General features: G+C 40.7%; 1 protein-coding gene across 1 annotated transcript; it reads left to right on the top strand.

Moving 5' to 3' along the window:
• The first annotated feature begins 2124 nt into the window (after positions 1–2124).
• Positions 2125–15720, top strand: crlf1b (cytokine receptor-like factor 1b). Its single transcript, XM_072660208.1, has 8 exons — positions 2125–2263; positions 4307–4585; positions 6318–6447; positions 6682–6851; positions 10755–10912; positions 11240–11408; positions 14784–14969; positions 15509–15720. Exons 1-8 carry the CDS (start codon positions 2125–2127, stop codon positions 15526–15528), a joined length of 1251 nt encoding a protein of 416 aa, XP_072516309.1. The 3' UTR covers positions 15529–15720.
• Positions 15721–15943: the final 223 nt, after the last annotated feature.

Raw genomic sequence — 15943 nt, 5'->3', positions numbered from 1 at the left:
TAATACTATAAGGTATATCGCTGCTATCCATCTCCATATCTCAATATCTCCATTTTTTGTTCATGGTTTAAATCATGTGTAAATACTTCTGGATGAATGGACTAATATAAATGCTCTAAATTACTTGGAATAAACTCCTAAATTACACTGACGTCTATTAAAAGTTATGAATTTTTTGCCTTCTTCTATAAAGTCACCATTTTGGAGATACATGGTTTTCATTGGACAGCAACAGTATATTGTTTACTAATCTTAATATTTTTCTGCAAATTTTTTTGTTAACAGGACGTGATAAAACATTGCTATGCCAACATAAGTCACTGCCAGTCGTCCAGCACCATTGGAGGCTTCTTACACACTAACCCTTTTTATTCAGTAACTACAGGGACTTAAGGGCTTTTCCTTGTTAATAGAAGTGTGTCATAACTTTCTGCCCTCCAGCGGCCATTAGCTATTTAAATGGTAAACCATCGGCTGTGTCTGACAAACACTTTGTACACAGTACACAACTTTTTCAAACAAGGCATTGCGTGATACCAGTCATCTGCGTTCTCCTGCTATCACAAACAAGTGAATGTCTATATATCTACATTAGTGACGGTGCCAACAGAGCTCGGTTTTCTGTCATTAAAGCCTGACTACATGCTTGACAGGTTTACGACGTCTCTTTAAACCATTACCGGTAGTTAGATGCTGCTGAGAGTCATTTCACACAAGGTCTGTTTTATTATCCTCTAATAGCTTAGAAAGAAAAAATCTAAGTAGCATTAAAGCCACACTCTGTGACTTTAATACACGCTGTGTATTTGCGTCTTCTTTGTGGGCTAAAAGAGTTTAATCTAAAATCTTGTCTAGTTTGTCCCAAGTTATTTAGTGGATAGGTATACATGAGTGAACTGCTTGTATTCAAGTATATCTGGGAGGAAAGGAACCTTTCTTTTCCCCCCCAAGATCCGTTTGGGTCCTTTTTATATTTAATTCCTTCAACAATCCCTACGTCCTTCTTTGGGTTTAACCTCCTGAGGCCCCGGACTTTTGCTTGGTGTGTAATTTTAATTCCTCCTATTTGGGATTAGCAGGACCTAACAAGTATAAAAACCAAACTTAGTCTTTGTACAGGAAGCTGTTTGCCAAAAAAACAACAACAATGTCCTCATATGAGGCCAAATGGTCATAGTATCATGGTGCAGAGAAGCAGAAATGTAATGTCCCCATATGAGAATGCAGGGTCTCCAAAGGTTCTGTTGGTTCAGCACTCCTGAACTGGTCTACAGATGGTCACATGCTCTCACTTTTGATATTTTAGACCAAAATGACCCCAAAGGAACCCTTGAAGAACTCCTGTTTAAAGAGTGTAGATGCTGGATGTGCTAAGTTCCATGTAGACCGCTTATACAATCTCCACAGGAAAGCACTGAGGCGCTCTGGAGAAGACAGACGAATGACCCTAAGCTGTGCTCAAAGCCAAGCATCAGCTAGAAGTGTATAAAGCCTCCCAGCCCTGGGCTCTGGAGCAGTGCTCTGGAACAGCATCCTCTGGACTGATGAAGCTCCATCTACTATTTTTGGGAAGAGTTGGAGTGATCCAGAACTTCATCCAACATCCAGCCTCAGTAACTGACCTGATTCATGTTCTTTTTGCTGAATTGAATCAAATCCTCGGAGCAAAAGATCTGGTGTAACTCTTCCCTAAAATAGCAAAGGCTGTTGCTACAGCAAAGTGGAGCAAACTCCCTTTTTGATACTCCAGATTTCAGAAGGAACACTGGCTGGGCAGGTGTCTATAAACTTTTGGCCACACATTAACATGCAAAGATCTAAACAAACCTGAACGTCTCTGATCTCTTCACTGGGAAATGTAGGAAAGGGAATGGCTAAAGTGGGAACGACAGACCAAACGAAGGAGTATCCTAATCATGAGTGACTCGGGAGATGTGGGCGGAGCTTCAGGGGTAACTTACTCCAGACTCCAGAGTCCAGCACGCATTCAACTCCTCTTGAAAAACGTGAGGCGAGCTCCGTGTGAACATCGCTCCCTGCGATGGAAAAGGCTTTACGCAGCTGACGTGGTTTGTGGATCCATGCAAAACCAGGGCTTTTGGCAGTTTTGCCTGAGAAACGAAAATGGACCGTCTGCGCATCCGTTCCTGCCGTCGCGATGAAAACGGTTCACGGAGCGCGAGCGGCGCGCTGAAGCTGGCATTAGCAGTCTGGGCGATCTCGCTTGTGATCCTCGTCCCACACGCTTTCACCTCGACCACGCGTGAGTAGCCTGTATTCCCTGAGTCTGACTGCTCCAGAAGTTTGGAGAACTACAGGATAAAGGTGCGCACAGGCCGGTCCTACCTTCATGCTGACACTGAAAACCCCCACAGTGCTGAGTGACCTCTCACTGTTGCGGGAGCAATTCATGTCCAGCTACATGTAGCAATATGAGGTCATAGAACCTGTTGTGGCTGGTCAAAAGTGATGGAATTCAGAAAACGTTATCAGAACGTTCAGCATAAGAACGTTTTTTATTAGGATATAACGTAATAAGAACGTTATCAGGTTCCAGGAACGTTACAGAAATAACGTTGCAGGAACGTAAACGTGTGACATCCCAGCTAACCCTTTTAACGTTTTTCTGAACGTTACATTTTTTTATTCTTAAAACGTTTAATCTCTAGTTCAAGTTGCTGGACATTCTTACAACGTTTTATTTAATTTTTTTTTTTTAACTTGGTAGGCATATTCCACATTTGTATTATCAGCATAAATTCACAAAATGTATTTAATATGTTCTATTGAATGTTTAATAAATGCCCCAGTTATTCAATTTGGAAAACATTATGTAACATTAATTAAATATTATGTACCACTGATTTATCAGTGTGGTTATCATTAGTTTATCAATGTTTTAGTTTTGAGAATGTTACTTTTCACCCAGTGAAAAGTGTTTTAGGGTTTGTCTAACTGGAAACCTTGAAACGTTCTAATAATGTTATGAGGCAAACCATCATCATGGCACATGTTTCAGGCTAACCTTCCTGGAACCTTTTAAAAAAATATTAGAACTTTTCTCACAGTCCATTTTCCAGTTAGACAAACACTAACGTTGTGGAAACAGTTAAAGTAACGGTCCCAAAAACAATAAATTAAGAACAATGATGCAACTGATACATAATAACTCTGATACTAATATTTGATGAATGGGACATAAATATTTTCCAATCTAAATAATTTGTTTTTTTTATTTAAACATAGAACAGAAACATTTCAGACGTGTATAAATTTAAATAATGAAGTTTCATATTTATTAATATGTAGGGTTGTCCAGAAAACTTGACAGATTGAACATTCTAAGAACCAGAAATTGTAATAAACGTTATTACCTTGGATGAACATCTGACAGTTGCCATTCAATCCCTTTATTCGGTTTGGATTTCCAGTTTTGTAAAAACAAACAAACAAACAAACAAAAAAAAATTCACTAAAACAGTAGGTTTAGTGACCAAACTACTTTTTAGCAGTAACAGGTTGGTGCTCAGGCAGAGCATATGTACCAAATAAAAAATGTCCATGTCCAGAAAGGACATTAGTGGCATGAAGACCAGATGAATCCGGTTGAATCAATGCTGAAGACTTTGCTATCAAAACAAAATGACACAGACTTCCATTACTTGTTGGCACAATTAGCTTCACAACTCCAGGGAAACACTAAAGGAGCAAACCTCAAACACCAAACATGTCTTGGTTGACTGACTGTGGCTGGGGTGATAAGAAAACTGGGTAAATTAAATTTTCTACCAAATCATTCCTTTAAAAACTATGTGAACCACAGAATAAACGGATTAGCAAAGAACACTCAAATAATTATGTAATACCATTGTGCTCCTTAGATCTATGTCAAGATTTCACTTTCATGTCCTGTGAGAGTCGTTATTACCCAGAAACAGAGAGGCAGTACAAATATTTCTTCAAGCTGAGAGATATAGGCCTTTCGGCACATGTTTGAGAAACCTGTTCACCTCCCACCAAGAGCAAACTGAGTCCACAGTGTCCCTAAAGGAAATAAGTAGCAGTGCGCTAAAGCAGTCCAGTTCGCCTTTATAGCATTTGTCATAAACGCGAATAAATATGAGCACCGCTGACAAAGAGGAGGAAAACTTAGGAGGATGGAAAACCACTTAAGCGCTTGACAAACGACCTCGCTTGACCTCTCCAAGTGATCTCCCAACTGTTGAAGCATTGCAGTCATAAATCCAGCTCCAAACTCCTGTTTCTGCTGGTCATAAATACAGACTCTTATTTTTCTGACCCCCAGACTTGGCTGTGATCTCCCCTCAGGACCCAGCGCTTCCCATTGGCTCCAGCCTTACTGTGGTGTGCACTGTTCGCTCTGAGTTGGGGCTGGAGGCCAGCTCTTTGTACTGGACACTCAACGGGAGACGCCTGGCCAAGAGCACCTACACTGTGCTCAGCCCGACGGAGCTGAGTGTAACGCTGCACAGACTCAACGGTTCCCAGCAGCAGTCAGGGGACAACTTGGTGTGCCATGGTGGCAGCGGGGACGTGCTGGCGGGCTCCTGTCTTTATGTTGGAAGTAAGTGTGATTTAGTGGCGCAATTATAGAATTTCGTGTTTCTTCATTTTTTTAAGCAAGAGAGCATGCTATATTAATTGAACCTAATACACAAGGCTAACTAACCAGGTAGAAAGTGCTAAAAGTGCTGTATATGATTTCAGTCTAATACACTTTTTGTAAAATTCAGCAAATTCTTTCTCATGGTTTGCTAGCTCTCCAGTCTCCTAGTGTGCTGGAAAAAAGTCCAGTGTTTGTACTTAGCCCTGGCTCTGTAAATAATAAATAATAAATGCAAAGTGAAACAAAGTGAATTGTATATATCACCTAATGGTTTATTACCTGCTTGGGGCTAGTGATTACCATAATTCATAATTCAGTCTGATACAACACAGCTCAGTTAAATAGGCTAAGTGAATCAGTACGCTAAAAATGTACCTAGGTTACAGTTAGTGCAACATTCAACATTAAAAAAGTACAATATTTTCTTAGCAGCAGATAAACCATAATAAAACACGTATTTTAGATACAAGCTAACATGCTAGCCACAAGCTGATGTATTAGATGTGTAGCCCTGAGCTCACCACAGACTCCTTAGTCTTGACAGAATGATACAAATACAATGCAAAACAATACAATAGTTCATGATACAACACAGTACAGCACTGAACTATTTCATTGTATATGTAATTATATGTAATATATGTAAACATATACAGTACAATTCAGTAAAGTGCAATTTATTGGATTGGTGCATCTAAATTACTATACTGTACTATACTTTACAATTAACCTAATTAAAGTGCAGTTTAAAAATTGTATTATAATCCTGTGAGAGTCATTACAGAGGAGAAACAGAGGGGCATGAAACAACACAAAACAATACGATTCTGTGCTAGTGTGTTAGCCTGTGGCTTGGGCTGGACTTGCAGTGAGCTAAACTAAACTATGTAAATTTGGTAGCTGGAGTGTATTGTATCTGCTTAAACCTACTTACATCAGTTCAGTACTTATTTTTCCGCTAAACATTTAGGAGGGCTGAGTTAGACTGGATGACGTTTTCTTTTCTGATACCAAAACATAAGATCGCCAAGTTCCTTGTGGCAGCTATTCTCATCACTTTGCTAATATTGAGTAGGCTACCAACAGATATGACCATTTGAGGTCTTGGACACCACAAGACCTCTGAAGGCGTCCTGTGGTATTTGACACCAACGTTAGCAGCAAATCCTAAGTTGTGATGTGGGACCTGCATGGATCGCATCAATGAGCCTTGTGCTCTTTGGGCTCTTGGGCTCCTTTTGACGGTTTACTGATTGTCCTTTCTTGGACCACTTTTGGTAAGTACTGACTACAGCATACCAGAAAAAACCCACAAGACCTGCCTGAGGTTTTGGAGATGTTCTGACTCAGTTGCCTTGCCATCACAGTTTGGCTCAGTGGTTTAGATCTTTATGCTTGTCCATTGTTCCTGCTTCTAACACTACACCTTCAAGAACTGACTGACTTCACTTGCTGCTTAATATATCCACCCCTTGACAGACGCCACTGTAGATGACGAATACCAGTGTTTTTCACTTCACCTGTTAATGGTGTTAATGTTATGGCTGATCTATGTATGTTTTGGTTTATGTCTGTCCTATATTATTCACTTTGACATTTTCTGCCATTGTTAGCCCAGTGCTGATACCAGATATCAGACTGATGAAATCTCTTCTCTAGATCATCTAGCTCAAGTCTTGTTTGTGTGCAGTGCCCCCTGAGAAACCAGCTAACCTGTCCTGCTGGTCACGGAACACCAAAGACCTCAGCTGTAGATGGAGCCCTGGTGGTCTGGGGGAGATGTTCATCAGTACTAAGTACATCCTCAAGTACAAACTGAGGTGAGGCAGGATATTGGCATAGACACAGTTAGGTTTTTTAAAAAAACACAGCTGCTCCTCACTCACTATTAAGCTCAGATTGTGTGCTCAGGAGACACTCAGCAGGTCGTTAACTTGCAGACCAGGTGGTTTTGAAGTTGTATGACTTGTGATCTTTCAACATGTGCTATTATCTGAAAGGTTTAAGGCGGTATATTTAGATGTGCAGCTTAACAAGTCTTAATTGGTGCGCAGATGGTATGGCAAAGAGAAGGAGTGTGAGGAGTACAACGTGGGCCATACGCATACTTGTTACATCCCGCGGGATTTGGCCATTTTTACACCTTACGAAATTTGGGTGGAAGCGTCCAATCAGCTCGGCTCTGCCACTTCTGATGTCGTCACCTTGGATATCTTAGATGTGGGTAAGTAGGATGCCTTATATGTGTCTATTGCATTAAGTTCACATGAGTGCACTGTTTAATCGGCTAATAAAAGCTAAACAAGCAGCATGGTTCAAAATTTGTTCGGCGAGCGCTTCCCAAAAGTGAGCTCATCCTGAATCTCCTTAAGCAACATTCGAGCACATCACATATGGTACACACACTTGTCTGTGAGAGTGGGTTTTTATTAGGTTTGGAAAAAGAAAAAAAAGTCAGTGATGGAGCAGAAATTCCAAATGTGGTTGCCTTACAAAGTGCACAAGGAAAGAAAGCATCTAAAGCAGGACTGGAGCTGGATGAAAGGTTGTATAGTGACATTACTAAGTCATTGCTGACATTACCAATCAGGGAGAGGTGTGATTTTAGACATTTTGGAGTTTGGAGTTTTGGTTCAGTTGTTTGTTTGTTTGTTTGTTTAATAATTTATTTCTAATTTTAACCCATCTTTCCCATTTGGAAGGCCAATTACTCAATCCCCATTCATGTAAACTCCCCCTATCACTAGCAATGCCCTCAACACTAGGAGGGTGAAGACTAGCACATGTCTCTGATGACAAATGTGAAGCCAGACGCCCTTGCTGGCCAACATCACACTAGAAGTGATTGGTGTGGCGCAACAGATAACACTACTACCTGCCAGTGAGCTACCACACCTTGTGGGAGACAGGCAGATTCCTGGTCTGGGTGGCTATGCTGCGCTACTCCAATTGTTTTGGAGTCAGTTTCCAAATGCTGTCAGTGGCTGGGAGGTCCAGAGAGCATAATTAACTTCACTCTCTCTTGCTGTTAGTAGCATGGTGCCAGCCAGTGTGGGACGTTAGTTGACATAACAGGTCCGGTAGTTACTGTTCTCCTCCAAGAGTGTTTATTTGTCCAGTTACATTGCATTAGTGGAAATTAGAAAGGATGCAGTGCAAGCCTATACCCTCCCAGCACTATTAGCATTCTGTGATAAGGGAGTCCAAGCTAGTGTGTGGGAACTAAGAATGACTAAATTAGGGAGAAAACTAAAAAAATCAAAATCAATAAGATCAACTCTTTTTTTTTTGGTATCGACGGGTGTTAGGCATATACCACAGTATTTTAAAATGGTGAAGGTATCTGAAATATGGATGGTATTTCAAAAATATGACCTGTCTGAAATGTAGGGCTACTAACCGACCTGTAAAATACAGAATCGTCCCAGCACAAAAAGACATGTTCCGCACTGAACTGATACGGGAGGGTTTTATTTTTGTATTTTTGAGATTAGAAGTATTAAGGCAGGGCGTCGTATGTGATTAACCCTGCTGCCCTCCCTCAATGTTATTCTGCTAACTAAGCTAATGCTAACCGGCTTTTCTCCTGATTTAGAGCAGCTTAACATTTGCAGCTGTTGTCAGACTGACAGTTATCATTAATTAAATGATTTATGTAATAATTTGGCACAATGTTCACTTAATGTTGCGCAATGACCCTGTGAGCAAAATAAACTTTGTATTTGATGTTTTTTGGTTTTAAAATAGCACAGGATGAGATTTTTTGGAAGCCACATAAACGTAGAATCACCTGCACTACATGCACAACTTACGCTACACCCCTCCCCCTGGTAATACTGTATACCACACCAATGTTGTACAGGTCTGGCTGTATGAAAAAAGTGGATACCGCCAAAGCCTAGTATTAAATCCCATGTAGTGATTATGCATATCACTAAACGTACGAATACCTGTAGAAACTTAAACAAAAAACTCACTGCCCTAGCTCTCTCTGGGTGGGTAGCATTGCCCACCATTGAACTCGATGCTAGCCACTGCCAGTTGGCGATTCGGTGATATTTTATTAGTGGCAGTTTGAAAAAATGTAGTTTGCTGGCTCTGTGTGACTCGGAGGAAGCACCCGCTAGACTTCACCCTTTCAGAAACAGTAGCATCGTCTGATGGGGACGTCCTAGCTACTGGAAATAACTAGATTGGGGAGAAAATCGAAGAAACTTATTTGAAGAAACTTATTTGAAGAAACTTATAGCACAAACGTGGTGAGGAGATGCTGAGAGAAGGAAAGAGGATGCCTGCTGCATGGAATGTCTCTAACCTCCATAACCATTCCCTCTATTACGGAAACAATAACTCTTGGAATTCACTTGACTTTCCCCTGGAGCCAAGCTTGATTTAGCGATGGCGCATGGGTGTTGACTCATTTCATGTTTGCAATAAAAAATTTTTTTTTTTTTTTACTGTGGTGACCAGACACAAAAGCAGTTAATTGTTGTCTGGGGACTGATAAATAACAGGATACACACATAAACGCACAGTTTCAGTAACGGGATACATACATAAGCACACAGTGAATCACAGAGAGTTGTGCTACTCTTTAAGATATATGAAACAGAAATTTAAAAACATAGCATGAGCTACACTGTATATACAAAAGTATTGGGACACCTGCCCATTCATTTTTCCTTCTGAAAACAAGGGTTTTAAAAAGCTCAATGCTGGAGGCTTTATATCCCCCTAGAGCACGCCTGGCATTAGGCATGATGACAGTAGGTTCATATTTATCTGCTCCAGAGAGTCCTATTTTATTGGCAGTACTACTCTACAGGGACTAGACAGGCTGTGTGTGTGTGTGGATCTGCAGATCTGTGTCAGCAATGGGTGCAACTTAAGGTAGCTGAATGCATTCATTGGAAGGCGTATGCTGTATTGCGCATTTCCGGTCTCTCTCTTTGTCAGTCGCTTGGATGAAATAAAAGAAAAATGTAAGCTCACGCCTTAGAGAGGCATTTAAACTTTATTTTTGCAAATAATTACATCCGAAAACATTATTTATGACTAACAGCTCACTGTGTGGAAGTGGCCGATATTGGGGGTGGCCATTGTTAGGGGCCCAGCTGCACGAACCCACCATAAAAGAAATATCAGTTCAAAAACAACAGTTTTTTGGGAACTTTTTGGAATCATCCATTTATCCCTATTAGTGATTTTCAGCTTCATCCAGCTGCTCCTCCTTCAAGCTTTTCTCAGGGTGAGATATGTAGCTCATCACCAGTATCTGGATACCCAACTGTTACCCTTTATTCAAAGTGGTTGGCAGCACTTTATTATTGTTGAATTTAGGGATGCATGATGTTTTGATTGTTTCAAAATCAGGTACAGGTTTAGATTTGAACGATATTTCAAACTGATAATTGACGATGCATTTATTAAACTCTAGAAGAGAAGAATGTTTAGGTGGTCCTGAGCTACTGCTAAACTGAGCTAAACAGTGTGCATTTAAATTACTTTACTACGTTTATAACCTTAGTGATTAAATACTAAATAAATAGTCATTTATGATATTTATTCATATTATTTAATGTAGATTTGTCTGTAATGTTAATGCAGATAGTGCCAGTTTTTACATCTTATCTGCTGTCACAGAAACATATCAGCAGCAAATATGTACATTACAGATATCCACTTCAGACCACAATTCCCATCCCTAGTGTAAATGCAGCTGTAAAATAGCTGATGTTTGGGGAAAGGACCATGCCTGAAGCTCATGCTCCTTCCCGTCTATCTCTAGCGTTGCATCCCACCACCTTACAGTTGCATCTTTGTTAACCCTTTAACACTCCAAGGCTTATTACATACCAAGGCGTATTATTCAGCAACTACAGGGACTTTGCAAACTGTGTAAACTGGTGGGGCTATTCTTTGGCAATATACCCGGTGGGCCTTTTAAGGCTTTTTAAGGGGTTAATAAAGGATGGGGGGAGTGTGGCATGTTCTGGATTCGCCAATTAAACATAACCCTTGGTTCATCCAAGTCAAGTAATCCATGTGCTGTGATGTACTGAATGAATCATATTCATTCAATATTACTGATTACTCCTGTATTTCTCCTGCATCTTCATTCTCTCAGTGACCACTGACCCCCCTCCTGATGTGCACGTGAGTCGGGTGGGGGAGCTGGATGATCAGTTGAGCGTTCGTTGGGCCAGTCCTCCAGCCCTCAAAGACTTCCTCTTCCAGGCCAAGTATCAGATCCGCTACCGCCTGGAGGACAGCAGTGAATGGAAGGTACACAGTACTTGCTTATTAAAGGCCATTTTAAAAGGAATGTGAACAATGAGGCTGCATAGCAGTCCTTTAATCAAAACGAATAAAATTGTAAAGCGTCTGCAATAGCAGTCTTTAGCGTCAAGGTAATGGTGATTTATGGAAAAGCCTTGAACTGCAAATTAATCCAGCACCAGTGCCCTTAAGGGACTGTTGTGTGTGTGGTTGGTGGTGAAGCAAGTTGATACTTGCTGTTTCTTTAAAGGAAATAAAAATCAGTATGCAAAACGGTCCTGCAGAATGTAGCAGTAACATCATCACTGGCGCTCCACATTTGTGTCTCATTAGGTGGTAGATGATGTGGGAAACCAGACGTCCTGCAGATTAGCCGGACTCAAGCCCGGCACAGTGTATTTCGTGCAAGTGCGCTGCAACCCCGTCGGCATTTACGGCTCAAAGAAAGCGGGGATATGGAGTGACTGGAGCCACCCAACAGCTGCTTCCACACCCAACAGTGGTGAGCTTCCACCAATGTATTGTATCACCACTGACATAAAGAAACCTTTATTTTGGAGAGTTATTTCTTTTTTTACAACATTTCTAAACTGCAGTTTCACACCGTGTCAACATTTCATTATCGAGGGACCAACTTTAAAGGATCCATACCTGATTTGTAGGGGTGTTTTTTTTCCTCCCTTTTTGTTTGTGTGTTATAAATGCATTTTCCATTCCAACCTTTCTTTAAAACTGTTACTTTAGAACTGATTTATGTTAATGAGGTCTGTTTTTCTGATTGGCTGCCCTATATTGTTCCTCATTCAAAAAAGCAATCTGGGCTAAAATAGTCGTCTTGACTCCAACATGAATTCACACAATCAACTGTGGTAGGCCAAAGACACAGATATATGCTGTTAAACAACAGTTAGTTCTAGCCACACAAGCTAAATGGGTTTAGAAGGGCTCTAACCATGCTGTCATTTCTCCATAAAAACAATTCTTTTTTCAAAACACTGAACACTGTTGCTTAAATCATGAACCAAGAAAACAGGGATGGCCTAAAATGAAACTTTAATTATTTGGTCTGTGTAAGGAGCTGGAGAAGAAACTGTTCGTTCGTTTGTGTGACCTGGCAACAAGCTGCTTGTTAAGGAAATTGAATTTGGCGGAAGGAAATGCTGACAATAAAACATTAAATTAAATGCTACGCTCGCGCCTCAATTGATATCTTACTTTATTTATTTTCCGAACTGTTATTTAAAAGCAATAGAACACTCCAGGTCGTGGGTTATCATGAAGCTCGCCTTCGGCTTGTCTCCGCTCATCACAACCATGCTGTCATTTTGCGATAACACACTCCCTCTTGTGTTCTGTTGCTTTAATATGCTGATTTTATCTTACATAACACGAATAAAGAATTCTAATTGGGCCGCCTTCATTTCCATGTATGGACCGTATTTCTAAAATGCGCATTGTTTATGTTTACATAACGTTTACATACATCAAGCTGTTTTATTAAAAAGGAATAAAAATTAGGAAAGTGACAATTTCTTTTTTTGTTCTATGAAGTTAGAAAGGCCATGTTATTTTACAGCAGCGATAATAGACCTGGACCTCACGGTGAAATGTCAGAAAGGCACTGGGAAACAGAAATTAATGTTCCTTCTCATTTTAAAATCAGATTTAGATGAAAAGTGGGTTAGTGTTCAACAGTTTTTGCTCAGTAGATCCACGGATAAGCCGAGCTCTGAATAAGGACTGTGGAACACTTGTAGTTAAAATACCTCAGTTTAATGGAACTTTCCTTCCCCACAGATTAAGCAGCAGAATTATGGGCTAATTAGATTCAGCCCATATGTAACCCCAGAAAACAACAAAACAAAAAAAAATGTCAAGCAACTCGATAGGGATCTCTCATCAGCGCATTCAAAGCTCTCCAGCAAAATGTCAATGGGCCTTAGGGAACAGTTGATGAATTCTTTTTGCGAGTCTTCATAGATGGCTGGACTTGGGCTTTTGAGAGCACACAGATTAAAGCGGTGGCTACATTCAAACTGAGTGGAAACAGCTTTGGATCAAATGGAGAAATGACAGGTTACATGACTTTCACATGGTCCAAGACAGGAAGCTGTATCCTGCTCTTTCATTTGCCATGTTCCTTTTGGCTAAATCTGAGATCTTTTGTTTATGCTACATTAATTAGTGTTTCTATAATTATTTAACAATACTACACTAGATGTCCAAATGTTTGTGGAAACCCCTTCTAACAAATGCATTCAACCTACTTCAGGTTGCATCCATTGCTGACACAGAAGTGCAAATGCACACACAAACAGCTTGTATAGTCCCTGTAGAAATGTACTGCCAATAGAATAGGACTCTGGACTCAGTGGAGCAGTGGAACTGTGTTCTCAGGAATGATGGATGGTGCTCCATCCAATACTTTTGGGATGAGTTTGGGAGTCGGGGATGACGTGGGGTGGTCATCATCCAACATCCTGAGCTCATTGATGCTCTTGTCCAACAAAAGCAGGATAAACTCTTTTTGTTTATACCCTAGATTGCAGAAGAAACAAAAGAGCAGGTGTCCCAATACTTTTGTCCATATAGGGTACTACTACAGTACACTACCATTTTTATTAAATGTTTAGTTATTTAACAGTACACTATGTTCTATGGTTATAAATAGTCAGTTACGATTTGGACATTTTTAGTAACAGGTAAAGCCCGACTGATATGCTTTGCAGCATGTGCGACAGTATCACCAACGGTGCACTGATAATGAGCACTGTTTTAGTCATGCTATTCCAGGAAAACATAAACTCTTGACGACAGGTCAAGCATGATAAACTGGGTAGCGTCTAGGTTGTGGCTCTGTAGAGATGCAAATTCAGTCCATCTAGGTCTTGCCATTCAGCTGAGAAGTTGAATCAGATGTGTTCAATGAGACAGAATGCTGTAGTCTGCAGGGTTGTGGGCAGCATGGACTGGAATCTGACACGTGCAACAGGCTGAACTCTTACAAGGTTGTATCCCAATATGCTAGAAAAAAAAAACAAACAAACACAAAACAACTTTTCTTCTTTTTTTTTCTTCTTTTTTTTTTGGAAGAGGGTCACAATATTTATATGACAACAGACATATTGGGTTGGTTTCCCAGACAAGGAATAAGCCAAGTTCTGGACTACAAAGCATTCTAAATAAATAAATAAATAATAAAAGTTACCATTGAAAGGAAAATACAGTCCAGAAATAGGCTTAATCCCCATCAGGGAAAGCGACCCATAGCACCTGGTTTCCAGACAGGGATTAAAACTAGTCTGGACTAGTCTTTAAAAAAACAAAGGTGCTACATATGTTTTTTTGAGGGATGCCGCAGAAGAACCACTTTTGGTTCTGTAAAGAAGCAGTTGTGTAACGAAATGTGCGAACATGACATGAACAGGGTTTAAAAGAACCTACCGTTGATGGACAGGTCTTCGTACTCACAGATCTCTTACCAAAATGGTTCTTCATGAAACCAAAAGTGGCTAGTCTGTGCCATCGCTCAAAAAACCCTTTGTAGTGCTTTGATTTTTAAGAGTGTAAACGACATTCGGAATGGACAGTCTCTGCTGAAAGGAAAACACTAGTAGCCCAAACACTGGGCTTCATCCTCGTCTGGAAAATTGACCTACAGTGCACCATAATTCATGATTCACAAATATCAACTGTCCATTATATCCATGAGTAATCAAGCACTGTTACATTTTTAGGCCCTTAAAATATTTGCATCGGCCATAAAACATACACACCGATCGATCCTTAATAATAATGTTATTACTAAAATAACACCATTTTATACATTTTGGGGTCAGCATGAGTTTCAACAACTTTGCTCCTCTCTCGCCCTCAGAGCGGCTGCAAAGCGGGTCATGTGATCTCAAGTCAGAAGAGCAGAACTCCACCCTGCGACGGGAACTGAAGCAGTTTTTCGGCTGGGTGCGAAAGCACACTTACGGCTGCACCAACGTCAGCATTAAACTTTATGATCAGTGGCGTGCCTGGCTACAGAAAGCCCACAAAACACGCAATCAGGTAGGTAAGGACACCTCTCCCTATTGTTCTCTGCATTCCACCTAGTCGGCTTATTAGTTAGTGTTAACGTTTTAGGGAGGAGTTTACTACATGCAGAAATCTGTCCACCTGAACACTGATGCTTGATGTTACCGTCATCCCGTGATGAACCGTGATCTACAGAAGCTATAGAGGTCATGCTGACTTGCCTATTAAAAAAATATTTCCGTGAAAGTAAGAAGGTTAAGGAGTTCAATCTGCGTGGGTAGCTCTACTGTAATCTACCCCAAATGGCGTTGCAAAGCAGCAGATCAGCCAGCATATCCTCTGTATGCTCTCTGAACCAAAGCAATTGTTGCTGTTCTTTTTCCTCAGGAGACTTTTAAAGACTCCGGATTACTTGATTAGTTTAGAATGTTTTTTTTTATTGTCACGTCTTCTAAGCACCGTTAAGCTGCATGTGGCACGCCTCAAGAGGAGCTGGTACCAATTACATGGAGCAGCCACTATACATCATGTCATCACATTCACTTGTAAATGTCATCTCTCTTGCCTTTCAGGTAGTGCAAAGCGGTAAATCTTAGCGCAAGTCCAAACAAGACTGGAACAGTTTGCGGACAAATGTGACTATGGGGTTTTTATCACTCTCAAGTGCTTAGGATAGTTTGTTTTGACAAACCCAAAGGCTCTTTTGAAGAGCGCAAATGGAGCCCAGAATGTGGCGAGATGATCTGTTGATGTGTCCCTGCTGCACAACTGCGTGCGATCTCTAACCAAGAACAAAGACAAAGGAGGAAGCGCATGATAAACTGTTCCAAAGACAAAGGCGCGGAAGAGGAGAGCTCCGAGGCAGCCGGAGCGCGACCCACATGCCTGAGATGGAGGGAAAGCATCAGACAGGTCAAAATTGAAAAAGAAACGGAATTCGCCCCGAAGCGTCATTTGTTGTGCAGTTCACTTCTAGACTCATTAAAACAAAGTCTAGCTAAAATCCTCTCA

The sequence above is a fragment of the Salminus brasiliensis genome, chromosome 17 (genome assembly GCF_030463535.1).
Source record: "Salminus brasiliensis chromosome 17, fSalBra1.hap2, whole genome shotgun sequence".
NCBI lineage: Eukaryota > Metazoa > Chordata > Actinopteri > Characiformes > Bryconidae > Salminus > Salminus brasiliensis.
This window is presented reverse-complemented; position numbering and strand designations above follow the sequence as displayed.

What these genes read in the sequence shown, in the direction of transcription:
- crlf1b (XM_072660208.1), top strand. Translation starts at nt 2,125, where the DNA reads ATGGACCGTCTGCGCATCCGTTCCTGCCGTCGCGATGAAAACGGTTCA. An exon ending in CTCCTGTCTTTATGTTGGAA is followed by an intron (nt 4,586 to 6,317) that starts GTAAGTGTGATT and finishes GTTTGTGTGCAG; the next exon opens with TGCCCCCTGAGAAACCAGCT. An exon ending in CAAAACACGCAATCAGGTAG is followed by an intron (nt 14,970 to 15,508) that starts GTAAGGACACCT and finishes CCTTTCAGGTAG; the next exon opens with TGCAAAGCGGTAAATCTTAG.